Source organism: Pelobates fuscus, chromosome 13, assembly GCF_036172605.1.
Source record: "Pelobates fuscus isolate aPelFus1 chromosome 13, aPelFus1.pri, whole genome shotgun sequence".
Classification (NCBI taxonomy): Eukaryota; Metazoa; Chordata; class Amphibia; order Anura; family Pelobatidae; genus Pelobates; species Pelobates fuscus.
Window position 1 is genome coordinate 105,671,043 of NC_086329.1, and position 13,603 is coordinate 105,684,645.

The following is a 13,603-nucleotide window of genomic DNA, read 5'->3' on the forward strand; positions in this document are numbered from 1 at the left end:
AGACCAATTCAATATAGAACGAACCATGTAGAATGAACAATATGTTAGCATAACAGTACAGGTGTGCAATGAAGAATGTGTAGCCAGAACTATATGTTGTAACAAACCACCTCTTTTCCAGGTAGGATTTTGTCACAGATCTTGTAACCACAGCCTTCTAGGGTAATGAAAGTCCAGGACACGTCCAGCTCAGTTTTTCTTGTTTATTCAGTGAAATATATATACAGGTGTTTCAAAAGTGAAAAATAAACAAAACAAAATTCCTTGCTCTTGCTTAAGCACTTACTATACACAGCAAATCCCTATCTGGAATTGGGTGGCTTTGCCACTTGCCAATTTACAAAAAGTATAACTGCAAGACACCATTCCTCTGGCTTTTCCTCCTCATTTTGCAGCATGCTGATCCCTTCCTTTTAAAAGCCTGCTAGCTAATTGATCAGATACAGGTGAGGTGCAATTAGACATAAGTGATACTACTTGTGGCGGAACCCACCTCGCCACTAGACATTGGAGGGGTCTGGCGGCCTGCCTCTTACCCGCTGACTATGGCCCCTGGAAAACTGGTACATTTAAAGATTTATATTTGGGCTTGTTGTACTGTATATTGCTGCGACTGGCCCTTTTAACAGCATCTATGGACACATTGGGACTTTTGGGACTACTGTCCCTTTAAGACTGTGAAGCATATTCTAGTGTACTGCCTGTAATATTATATATGTATTTATATATGTGTTAAGTTTATCCTGGGTGATTTGTATGCAGCATTCAGCTGATTGTTCGGTAGAATCACTCCATTCAGTATATTGAGTAAAAATAACGAACAACCAGACCACCCAGGAATGAGTGTGCCTCCAATTACCGTTTGCAACAATGTTGCAAACGGGTAATTGGCAATCAGTGCAGTGTGGTCTGTGTCCTCTGGGTGGCCGCCATTCGGGAGCCGAACACGTGGCTGCGGCCATCTTAAACTACCGAACAGCGGTGTTTTGCCGTCGAGTGTCTGGAACTGAAATCGGACACTCGACTAGGCAAACACCGCTGAGACCTCCAGACTTCCAGGATTTCGTGTGGAAACTACCGAACGGCCCGCCGTTCGGTAGAAAGAAACTCACGAACTAGGGGATTCATGCGAATCCCCCTTAGTCTCTATAATACCAGTAATTCGTCTGTTTCATTCCCTTTTCTGTGACCGACCGCAGGGCCAAAATGCATGGAACTGTTTTCGGATACTTTACCCATGCGGTCGGTCAAATCTTTGGAACCCCATATCTCCCGAACTGTTCATCCGAATGACTTGAATTTTGGATATGTTTCCCCCCTGAATAGCGATGCTCGATTTAAAGGTGTACCCCCTGTTTTTGGGGTACATCCAGAACTTGTCTGGAAAAGTGTACCGGATAATTGGGTTTAATGTTATCTGAGGGGAGGGGATGTGTGGGCTGAACCATGTATGTGATTGGTTATTTTATGCCTCCCCCTGGGTGTGGCTTGTATGTGGATTATTGTAATAAAAGCCAGTCTGGATGAGCCAGTCCAGAGTTCCTGTTTTACCCTCAAAGTGAAGTGTCGTCTCATTATTGGGGGAAGGATTTATTGCATGCTGTTCCAGTTGACTGCTAGAAGTGTAAGCCTATTCGTATGGTTCCTATTCAACAGTCTACAGCATTCATATGCTAGAGAGGGTTCCTATGCTTCTCTGATTCGGTGATTGTGGTGTCTGCCAGAGTGCTTGGAGTCCTCAGGAAGCACTAGGAGCATCCATTAACGGAGGTACCAAGTCGGGGTGCCATGCGATCCGTTACACTACTAAGCAAAATAAAAGGTCTGGTTCGACTGTTACATAGCAGCTGGTGCTATTGAAGCACTGGCCCACCCTGCTCTCCAAGTGCTCCGCCCCAGGGACCCATACCCATGCAGAGTACCAGTAATGCATCTTGCAAACCTAACATCTCTCCCTGGGACATTTAACTCTCAAACCTCAGGCTGCTGTTCAGTAAAGCAGGCCTAATATAGATGCCGGCAACTACTAAACCACATTTCCTCTCACAATGTGCAAAACAAAACATACACAAAAATATTTTTATTTATTTATTTACAATATAACAGCAGTGTTTGTGTGTTTGAATGTAAGCATGTTTTTTATGGTGTATGTGTGAGTGAATGTAAGGGTGTATTTGTATATGGTGTTGTGTTTTTTATGTACTGTTGCAATTTGAAAGCTGTAGATTACTTGTGTAATACCGACACCCACACATAGATACACACACTGACACACACACACAGTTTCACAGACACACAGAAAGACACAGAGATACACACACTGACACACACACAATTTTACAGACACAGAGAAAGACACATAGATACACACACACTGACACACACACAGTTTCACAGACATACAGAAAGACAGAGATATACACACTGACACACACACACAGTTTCACAGACACACAGAAAGACACAGAGATTCACACACTGACACACACACACAGTTTCACAGACACACAGAAAGACACAAAGATATACACACTGACACACACACACAGTTTCACAGACACACAGAAAGACACAGATATACACACACTGACACACACACAGTTTCACAGACACACAGAAAGACACAGAGATATACACCCTAACACACATACAGTTTCACAAACACACAGAAAGACACAGAGATACACACACTGACACACACAGTTTCACAGACACACAAGAAGACACAGAGAAACACACAGTGACTCATATACAGATACACATACTGACGTACATATAGATGCAAAGACACACAGATACATTCCCAACATTCCTAGATTGTGAAGGACAGGCCATGGATAATGTAGTCTTCAAATAAAAAGGTGTCTGTCTCTTGATACAGTGTCTGCAAAAAGAAATGATATGTAATTAGTTTAGCATCATATGGCATTGCCTACTTCTTACATATAAATAAGAATGTACAGCTTATTATGGTCACTGTGATGGTGGGGAGCAATTATTATTATTATTGGCATTTATATAGCGCCAATAGATTCCATGCCGCTTTACAATATTATAACAAGGGGGATTTAACAATAGGTAAGACAATTACAAAAAACTTACAGGAATGATAGGTTGAAGAGGACCCTGCACAAATGAGCTTACAGTCTATAGGAGGTGGGGTGTAAAACACAATACGACAGGAGATAGCAATCAAAAAGGGTAGGAGTGAAGCAAAACTGGAGGAGAGATAGAGTGCCTTCTTTTAGGAGAGAGCAAGGGACAGGTATGTGAGGTAGAGGTTCCTCTGCGAGGCCATAAGCTTTCCTAAAGAGATGGGTTTAAAGGTACTTTTTAAAAGATTGAAGACTAGGGGAGAGTCTGATGGTGGTAGGCAGGCTTTTCCAAAGGAAAGGAGCCACCTGTCAGGTCCCCTGCCCCCGCGCCGCTCGCGGCGACCTTGCTTACCTCATCACAGCGAGCGGCGCCATCTGGTCCCTGTCTCCAGACTGGCAGTGTGCCTGACGCTGCACGCTCCAGAGCAGCTTCCTTATATGTGTGCTGCACCCGGTCATGTGACCTTGCACACAGTGATGACCTCAGAGACCACAAGGGAGGGAAGAAACTCCTCCCACGTGTCATGGCTAACACTAATTGGAGATTAGCCAATCAGACACGCCCTGTGTGTATATAAGCTAACCCCTCCCTTTCCTCAGTGCCCTGTTGTGGTCTGTGGTTTACCATTGAGCGTTGCACTTGTTATTTGGTTTTCCTGGTTACTGATATTTAGCTTTGTCTCTCGTTATTCCGTCTCTCTGTTTCCCTTGACCTCGGTTCATGTTTTGACTATCCCTTTTTGCATAACCCGACCATTCTAAGGATCGGTATTGCAATTCTCTCTACTCTGTCCTGTCTGCATGTTAGGGTTCCCTAGTGAACTTTACACCACCTGCGAGAAGTCCTGCAAGCGTGAATTGGCCTTACAGGTGCAAGCAGCAGACAAGAGAAGGTCATGGGTAGAGCATAGAGATTGAGAAGGGGCATACCTATGGAGCAGTGAGGAGATATAGGAGAGGATAGAATTGTTCAATGCTTATAGGTATGGATTAGTACTTTGAATTGACTCCTATAGGATTCAGGAATCCAATGTAAAGACTGGCAGAGGGGAGAGGTGTGAGAGGAGCGACTGGAGAGGTAAATCAGTCTGGCAGCAACATTCATTACAGACTGTAGCGGGGCAATACGGCTTTTGGGGAGACCAGATAGGAGAGGGTTACAATAATCTGTGCGGGAGATTACTAGACAAGGACAAGGTCCTTAGTAGTATCTTGCGTAAGGTAGGAGCGGATGCAGGCTATGTTTTTAAGATGGAATCTACAGGATTTGGGTGCAAAGACACACAGATACACACATACCATAGGAGAACATGGTCTTTTTGATGTCCAAGCTACTGCTATAGTTTGACCAAGATGTGGCCATCACCATCTTCTTTGCTGGAAATCTTTTCTTTTCTTTCATTACCGACATTCCTAGATTGTGAAGGACGGGCCATGGATGACTTAGTCTTCAAATAAAGAGGTGTTACTTAGCAGAAAAAAAAAATGTCTTCTGTGGTGTCTATCTCTTGATACGGCGTCTGCAACAAGAAATGATATGTAATTAGTTTAGCATCATATGGCATTGCCTACTTCTTACATATAAATAAGAATGTACAGCTTATTATGGTCACAGTAATGGTGGGGAGCAATTATTATTATTGGCATTTATATAGTGCCATTAGAATCCGTACTGCTTTACAATATTATAAGAGGGGGGGGGGGGGATTTAACAATAAGTAAGACAATTACAAACAATGCGACAGGATATAGCAATCAGAAAGAGCTCAGTTTTAGAAAGATTGAGTTTCAGAAAGTGGAAGGACATGCAGTCAGAGATGGAAGAAGGGCAAGCAGTGACACATTGCATGATGGCAGGGGAGAGGTACGGGGAGGAGAGATCTATCTGGGTGTCATTGGCGTACAGGTGGTAGTGTAATCGAAAAGAGGTAATACGTTTGCCAAGAGATGCAGTATAAATTGACAATAGAAGGGGACCAAGGACAGAGGCTTTGGGGACTCCAACCGAGATAGGACGAAGGGAGTAGGTATCATTAGAAAAGGAGACACTGAATGAGCATTGGGGCAGATAGGAGGAAAACCATGAGAGGACAGTTTCACAGAGACCGAGTGATTGAAGAGTTTGAGGAAGGAGAAGATGATCAACAGTGTCAGCTATTAAGGCAGTTCTTGTTAAATGGAGCCCCCTCTTGGATATGATCACTGGTGAATCAAGAAATCAGTTTTCATCTTGTTTTGGTGGAATTATTATTCTGTATAATGTTTCCTCATTTTGTAAATACTGATTATTTGTGTACTTACCAGCAGTGACAAGAATGGACAGGTCACTTTGCCCCCCTCTAGATCTTTCCAATTAATGTTAGTGTAGAAGGGGTGCTCCCGAATGTTCCTTCCTGCCACAGCACGTGCATTAGGATCCTTATCCAGGAGCTAGAGAGAGAGGATACACTGAGTATAATTTACTTTATATCTCTGTAACACTTTGATGTACAATCTTTAATGCATCAAAAACCAATCACCTCTGATGGAGGACGCCATTTTAACCTTCTAACAAACCTCAGATGAGGCAGGGCTTGTGAAAAGTTAGTTGTAAATGTATTACATTAACTAAAATCTCGATTATATGACTGACCAGTAAATAAGGTTTTTTTTTAATAAAGATTTCCTCTTGTGTTGTCCAATCGGAACATAAAATGGCTGCTTGATCTGTCTGTCGGTTGCAGGCAGAGAGTAATAAATAGGATTAATAAATGAAAAGAAGACAATAGGCTCTGATCCAGAAGTCCCAAAACAATGAGGGGCCAATGGAGCAGTACCAAAGGATGCCCACTGTTACTCTCCCTAAATCTGGGGAATAACCCACAATGTACAAAGTAAAGATAAGAGTGGACTGGAGTGTCCACATTAGTGCTGGGATTTCTACAGGTATCCATGTACGCAGTTATATACGCTGGTAATATCTATAACTAGCTGTCTCTCACCCTGTCCTGTTTATGGGTTCTGATACTTTTCCACACTACTGTTTTTCCCCCTAGGATTATTAAAAGGTGGGGCTTCCCTCTGCTTTTTTCCCCTCTTCTTTTTATGTTAACTCTCCCACTAGGACACCCCAGTCCACTCTTATCCTTAATAAATAGGATTACGTATTGTAAATTAAATGTCAGTGTTTTTATCTGCCATCATTATTAAATATTAGTATTAACCCATTAAACATCAGGATTTAAATAATGTCAGGCGTTAGATAAACACCCCAGCACTCCATGCCGCTATCAAACCCGTGCAAAAGGGGGCGATAGGCATGAATGGGGAATACCTAATCTTCTCAGCACGAAACATAAGTTACTTTCACTATTCCAGTTGGTTCTTTAACCTGTTTAGAACATATTACAATAAATATAACTAGTATCGATTCCCAGTAACGACCCCATAACTCCACCAGTATCTTCTTTAATGTTTCTTTACATCCCCTATCATTACATCCAATTAAAACATTAACCGGCACATTTTCTATCACCTTACCTTGTCCAGGAGGTCTGTAGGATTGCTGCACAGCCAGGTGGGGTAACGTGGGTTCATGTTTAATACTTCCTCTATGAACTCCTGTCTGCTGAGACTGGTATTAAATGGGTACTGTCCGGTGATCATGCGGCAGAGAATTACGCCAAATGACCACCAGTCTGCTGATTGGCCGTACGGTTTGCTGCTGAGTACCTGGCAAAACCCATAAGATATGCAATTGTATTAAATATGGTATTAAATGTACCAAACCTATCACATTCTAGAGATCTTCATACATTACCCATCTTTCTATTATTAAGCTAGTCCAATAACGTTCCTGTCAGTCCATCCATTAATACTCCGATACTGCCCTTATACCCAGCTCGTGTAAGTCATCCTTCTACTGCTCGTTATACACCCCTTTAGCTACTGCATTGCTCTTATACCACTCCACATAACCCCCCTCCCTACAGTTCACATGACCACACCCTCTAACTAACCTCTGGCGCCATGTAATTCAGTGTGCCAGCTTGTCCTCTGGTTGTTGTTTCTGTAAAGATATTTTCTGCCGAGAGACCAAAGTCAGCTATTTTGAGATAGCCGTTGGCACCCAGGAGAATATTGTCTGGCTTCAGATCCCTAAATGATGAAGACAGATATAAATGTGAGATATAGGACAGAGTAGAGATGTAAACACATTATTTCTTGTTAGAGTAAGTTACCGCTTACTAAATAAACAAACGCTAATACTGACCGATGAAGGATCCCCCGGGAATGAAGATACTGGATCCCACAAACCAGGTTTGATGAAAAGAACCTGGAAAACAGAATATAAAGAACATAAAGCAATCTCCCCCAACATTAATAGTAAATAAAATAATAAAATATACCTGGGCAAGGTACGAGTATCTATACATCATGCTAAACACTCTGCTACCAATATAAACATAACATTTTCATTTTAAACAGGACCTGTCCTTGGGAGATTAGAGTTTACTTTATTATCATTAATATTGTTATTCTATATTGTTTACCCTTCTCGGTTCTCTACCATGAAGCACAAGCTGCTCTATGATTCTTCTAATTTGTTAGATGTAGAAATCAATAATCTAAAAATATATGAATTTATTAAGAAGATCCATGGTCATAGCAATTTGTATTTCAAGTGTGTAGAAGAAGATCCACCCTGCAGTTAGCTTAGAGCTGCGGCAGGTCAGCTGACCCCTAGTGGCTCCCGATCTGCCGTCAGTCCGTACTGAATGTATCCCGCTGCTAGTCCTGAGTTTCTTGGGTTGTTTTTTTGTTTGTTTTAGACTATCTTTATTTTTATTTTTAAATCGAACAAAGCAGGTAAAATTATGTGTAGATGTGCAGTAATGCCTCAGACAGACGCGGAATGAGTTATTAATAAGGAAAACATCTAAAAAGTTCTAAGTTGCCTCTGTATATCCAAAGATGGGTGTTTGGGCATGCATCTCAATAGTAACTTTCCTAGCTGGAAGTACCATGGAAAGCATAGTAATATACGATATCATCAGATGGAATCCATGATATCAACCGATTATCCAACTCGTCAACCATTTAAGCCATCACATATTCCAGAGGGATGTAAGATCCTCCGTCCTCAGCTAGTGAGCGAGATACCACTGAGGAGGAGGGGAAAAAAAGGCAGGGAAGAGAAAAGAAAGAATAAATAGGACACGAGCATAGAATAGGATCAGAGCTGGGTTCTTGTATTGCCTATTGTCTGGCTGATATTGAAGGGGGAATTCTGGTTTAGTACATTACCGTTAACTCAGTCTGTACCCCTGATGGATCTCCATTAATAGCTCTACTATTGAGGATATATGTAAATACGGGGTTATATCCATAGCCTCTACCAATACTGTATCGTGTGTTAAACTCACTCCTTCCTCCTACCTGCTAGAGCTATTAATGACTCACCTTGCTTCCCCCATGGGCAGACATTCCTTTCCAGCCATGTAAGAACGGAGACTGCCCCCTGGTACATGCTCCATGACCAGGGAGGCTTCCTCCTGTTTCACAAGACAACAAATATCAAGTTAATAGTTATTGTAATAATAATAACAGAACACAATAAGCCATATAGAAATATATAGAAATAAGGAAACATTATGGACAGCGTTTCTTACCTGGGTCTGGAAGGCAGCGAGTCCCTGACATAGGAACGGACTGCCGCTCGCCATTTTCAGTATCCGCTCCTCCCTCTGAATGGTCTTTTCCTTAACTTTATCTTTCTTTATTACTTTAAGTGCAACAACTTGACCTGTGTCTTTGGTGGAAGCTAGCGCAACCTGAGCATCACATAGAGAGAGGAGAGAGCCTTGAATCAGCCACAATGTCACAAACGAAGGGGGAACTTTCAGCTACTTTTTATATTACAGATATCACGTGGTAACATCACTTCGACACCACCTGAGGGATGCCTATACAGAGCTTGGGAACCTACCTGGAAAAAACCTACATAAAGAATAAATATACATAGCTCTGGAAGCTACCTGAGAACCCTATATCAGTGATATATATACAGAGCTCCGGGACCTAACTGAGAACCCTATATAAGGGATATATATACAGAGCTCTGGGACCTACCTGAGAACCCTATATAAGGGATATATATACATAGTTCTGGGACCTACCTGACAACCCTATATCAGGGATATATATACATAGCTCTGTGACCTACCTGACAACCCTATATCAGGGATATATATACATAGCTCTGGGACCTACCTGAGAACCCTATATAAGGGATATATATACATAGTTCTGGGACCTACCTGACAACCCTATATCAGGGGTATATATACATAGCTCTGGGTCCTACCTGAGAACCCTATATCAGGGGTATATATACATAGCTCTGGGACCTACCTGAGAACCCTATATCAGGGATATATATATACATAGCTCTGGGACCTACCTGAGAACCCTATATCAGGGATATATATACATAGCTCAGGGACCTACCTGAGAACCCTATATAAGGGATATATATATACATAGCTCTGGGACCTACCTGAGAACCCTATATCAGGGATATATATACATAGCTCAGGGACCTACCTGAGAACCCTATATAAGGGATATATATATACATAGCTCTGGGACCTACCTGAGAACCCTATATCAGGGATATATATACATAGCTCAGGGACCTACCTGAGAACCCTATATAAGGGATATATATACATAGCTCAGGGACCTACCTGAGAACCCTATATCAGGGATATATATACATAGCTCAGGGACCTACCTGAGAACCCTATATCAGGGATATATATACATAGCTCAGGGACCTACCTGTGAACCCTATATCTGGGATATATATGCAGAGATCAAGAATGATTGCTGTGTAAGGGACATATAGATCTATATTCTAACTAAGGTCTCAATTTAATATTTTTGGATAAACTTTGATAATCAAATGATTACAATCTGTTAGAATTTTTTTTTTATAAATGATTTACCTACATACATTTCCTATAGACTATAATGACTTCAGTAGATAAATAATTTTAAAAGAGATTGTGAGCATTTGAAAAGCTTACCCAAACATTAAATCGAGACCAATGTCTGTAATTCTAATGTGAATAATAAGAGTTTAGAGAAAGATACAAAGATTCAATAGCACTCCACATAGTATTTTGTGCAACTTTGAGATTTGTATTTCATGTATGTATGGATGAAACCTATCACCTTCTTTTATTTATTACATTATTCATAACTCGATTGTTTACTTTTCTTAGATTTCTGTTCAATATTCTTTTCAATATGTTTAATAAAAATAATTTGAGAAGATTTAATAAATAGAACTGTTAGTATAAGAAGCCATGTTAAACATCACAGAATAGAAGAGTCCTGGAGATTTTATTTGGAGTCTCAATAGAATGTTCTAAATACTTTTCAGATCTGAATATGTTTTCCACATTCATGGATGATACACAGATTTATAAGAAAGTTAATCTCAATGAATTGTTATAGGAAGATAATGATGATTATGAGACCTATAATTGTTCCCAACTAGATCAATAGATGTATTAAATAAGGTGTAGACATTGCTCGTTGACTCACCTTTCCAAAGCTCCCCTGTCCCAGCACTTTGTGGAATCTATAACCGTTGAATGACAGAGGCAGTGACGTCTTTGGTTCAACCACAGACTGTCCACTTACTCCTTAAAGAATGAACACATATAATATTAGTCTCCACTTCAACATAAACACAGGAACCAACTTAATTTCTCTAGTACCCCACATTCGCCCTACAAATCTTCTGAACCCACCCAGTTATATGAAATAATAATATGGTTTGTAAATATCACATCATGGACCATTTCATTAAAACAATTTTATAGTTTGTGGTACATTAGCCATGAATATCTTTGGCTAATTCCTAATGGATGGATAAATATTCTAGATAGATCAAAGGGCTTGAAATATTGGTCTGTACCATTATAGTTTAAAAAAACCATCGCCTGAGCACTTATGGTCACTGAATTGCAGGAGATAGTGATTAAAGAGAGATAGTGAATGGGTTCAGAGTATGGTCAATTGAGGGTAAAATCTCTTATATTTTAAATTGACCAATCTCTTTAAAGCATGTAGGTTAATCTTACCTGCCACACATTCATCGTCGCTCGTTGGCTTGTTTTCTTTCTTAAAGCACTTTTTCTCTCCTATCTCCTCCCTATCTCTTTTCTCCTCTTCCTGCTTTCCAGGGGAGATCTTTATCTTTTTCTGCCTAACTTGTTCCTTCTCCTCCTCATCATATTCCCTGCTTCTTTTCAGGACTTGTTTTCTGGGTGGAGATGTGTGACCGCCTTTTCCAGCAGACTTTCTCTCACTTTTCTGACCAAGTTTTGAAGATGAGGAGAACTTTGGTCTTTTCTGCATGAGCTGCTCCCCATGATCGCACTCCCTGCTTCGTTTCAGGGCTTGCTTTCTGGGTGGAGATGTCTGATCGCTCTTTACAGCAGACTTTCTCTCACTTTTCTGACCCAGTTTGGGAGACGGGGAGAGCTTTGGTCTTTTCTGCATGACCTGCTCCTCTTCATCATGACTGGAGGTCCTGTATCTTTTCTGACCCTGATATCTGATGCGTTCCTCAGCAAGGAGCCGTCTTTTGGGTTCTCTCTCTCTCTCAATGTCCTGCTCATTGCAGCTCCTACTTCTCTTTTTCCTGGAATGTCCAGGAGATATGCGCTGTTCCTGCTCTTTTGAACCGTTACTGAGTTTTCTATATTTGTTTTTAAATTCGTCAGAATTTTCCTGACTTACCTCAGTTTTCTTATGAGAACGCTTTCTTGTTCTCTTCATGCTTATATTATACTGTGTGAATCTATTGCTTTTAAATTCACAAATATATTTAGCAATCAGCTAATTAATAATAGTAACAATAAATAAATTATTGCCAATCTCACTCAAGCAATGCAGTAGCCACTGTCCACTCGCAAGGTGTCCAGTCACTCTGAGGGTAGGTGAGTTTGACATTGATTGTTTCATCGGATGATGTCAGAGTATTTATGATGTCACTACACCTGTCCATATATGGAGATATGAACTGGTCAGTAATGGAGAAACTAATATCTTATCCCAGTTTTATAAGTCTCAGGATCCCCATCCAACAGTGAACTAAGAGTCATGGTAGAAACCTTTTTTGGATACCCCTGCTCTATTGGGATGACAGGGAGATTTGACTGAGTTATTTTCATTACATTAATTAATCAATCAATCTCTAAATAATAAAGACACTGTACAGGTCCCTTCAGTCTGTGTTATGAAAGTTGCATTTCGCCAGCAATTATCTGCTATATACTAACAACAGCCCCCAACTTTTCATGGGTGCTCCCAAAATAGTGATACCCAAGCACACACACACGCACATGCACACACATACACATACAAGCACACACACACACACACACACATACACACATGCACACAAGCACACGCACATGCACATACAAGCACACACATGCCTCCTGGCCACATAAACAAACATATAAAAGCATCCAGTGATATAGACAAGTATAGACACTCATACAGTGACACCAACATCACACATACATCCGGATTAAATCCAAAAATGCAATTTATTAGTAATTTTTTCCTCAAATATATGTTTTTCAGGGCTGGCAGTTGATCAGTTTGGGTCTTCAATCAAACTTCATTTGAGCTACTGTGTTACTGGTGTTTTTAACCCTAAATTCTCAGCACCAATAGAGGATTTCATAGTGTCTGATAGCCTTGGTGATGTGTGGAAACCTGCAGAATGTGAGGCATGCCACAAAAGCTGCACCTAGAGGGGCATTTTAGATCTGCTGCCAACCTTACTCTGCTAACACCCAGTTCTGTGCTCCCTGTGCTCCCTTGTTAGTTACCATGCACATTGTCATTAATTACAAGCCGGTTATAAAGAAGATGTGGAGTATAACTCCCATCACTCTCAGACAGGATACAGTTCAACCCATATTGACAGCTGGTATTTTTATTGTGGTAGCCAGCTGTATAATTGTAGTTTACTGGGTTTTAAACAAAGTACTTTCTAAACTACTTAACCTTAAACCCCGATTCAGTAATTCAATGACATAGGATTACTGCACAGAGTTCACTATACCCCATGTTATTACTGTGCCCTGTACTACAATAATAACCCAAAACGACACAATATTATGCATCTGTGCAGTAATTTGAATTGGTGATATAAATCAGCGATCTATTGGAAGATTTCGCTTATCATTGTGAGTGAGGGGCGGTCGCCCTAGACATGCTTATACCATTTAATTTTCATAACTAACAATAATTTGTCTCCCAACGTAAATTATGTGTGAAAAACACACAAACATAGAATATTACAAGACAATATGACAGATTTTAGTGGGTAAAGTTGCATTATTTAAATTTCCCATTTCATACTGTATTGCATCATTTTGTGGGGAGGTTTTGGTCAACGTGATTGCTACTTACATTATAGTAACTTATTACCAAAA

At 40.6% G+C, this 13,603-nt stretch overlaps 1 protein-coding gene across 1 annotated transcript; it reads right to left on the reverse strand.

Moving 5' to 3' along the window:
* Positions 1–4,432: 4,432 nt before the first annotated feature.
* On the reverse strand, positions 4,433–11,930 carry LOC134582676 (protein kinase C delta type-like). Its single transcript, XM_063439327.1, has 9 exons — positions 11,231–11,930; positions 10,689–10,789; positions 8,747–8,908; positions 8,538–8,629; positions 7,348–7,410; positions 7,094–7,232; positions 6,615–6,806; positions 5,397–5,525; positions 4,433–4,543 (listed from the first exon to the last, which is right to left on the reverse strand). The coding sequence occupies exons 1-9, from the start codon at positions 11,928–11,930 to the stop codon at positions 4,433–4,435; spliced, it is 1,689 nt and encodes a 562-aa protein (XP_063295397.1).
* Between the last annotated feature and the right edge of the window lie 1,673 nt (positions 11,931–13,603).

What these genes read in the sequence shown, in the direction of transcription:
- LOC134582676 (XM_063439327.1), bottom strand. Translation starts at nt 11,930, where the DNA reads ATGAAGAGAACAAGAAAGCGTTCTCATAAGAAAACTGAGGTAAGTCAG. An exon ending in CGACGATGAATGTGTGGCAG is followed by an intron (nt 10,790 to 11,230) that starts GTAAGATTAACC and finishes TCATTCTTTAAG; the next exon opens with GAGTAAGTGGACAGTCTGTG. An exon ending in TGAATTACATGGCGCCAGAG is followed by an intron (nt 6,807 to 7,093) that starts GTTAGTTAGAGG and finishes GGGTTTTGCCAG; the next exon opens with GTACTCAGCAGCAAACCGTA.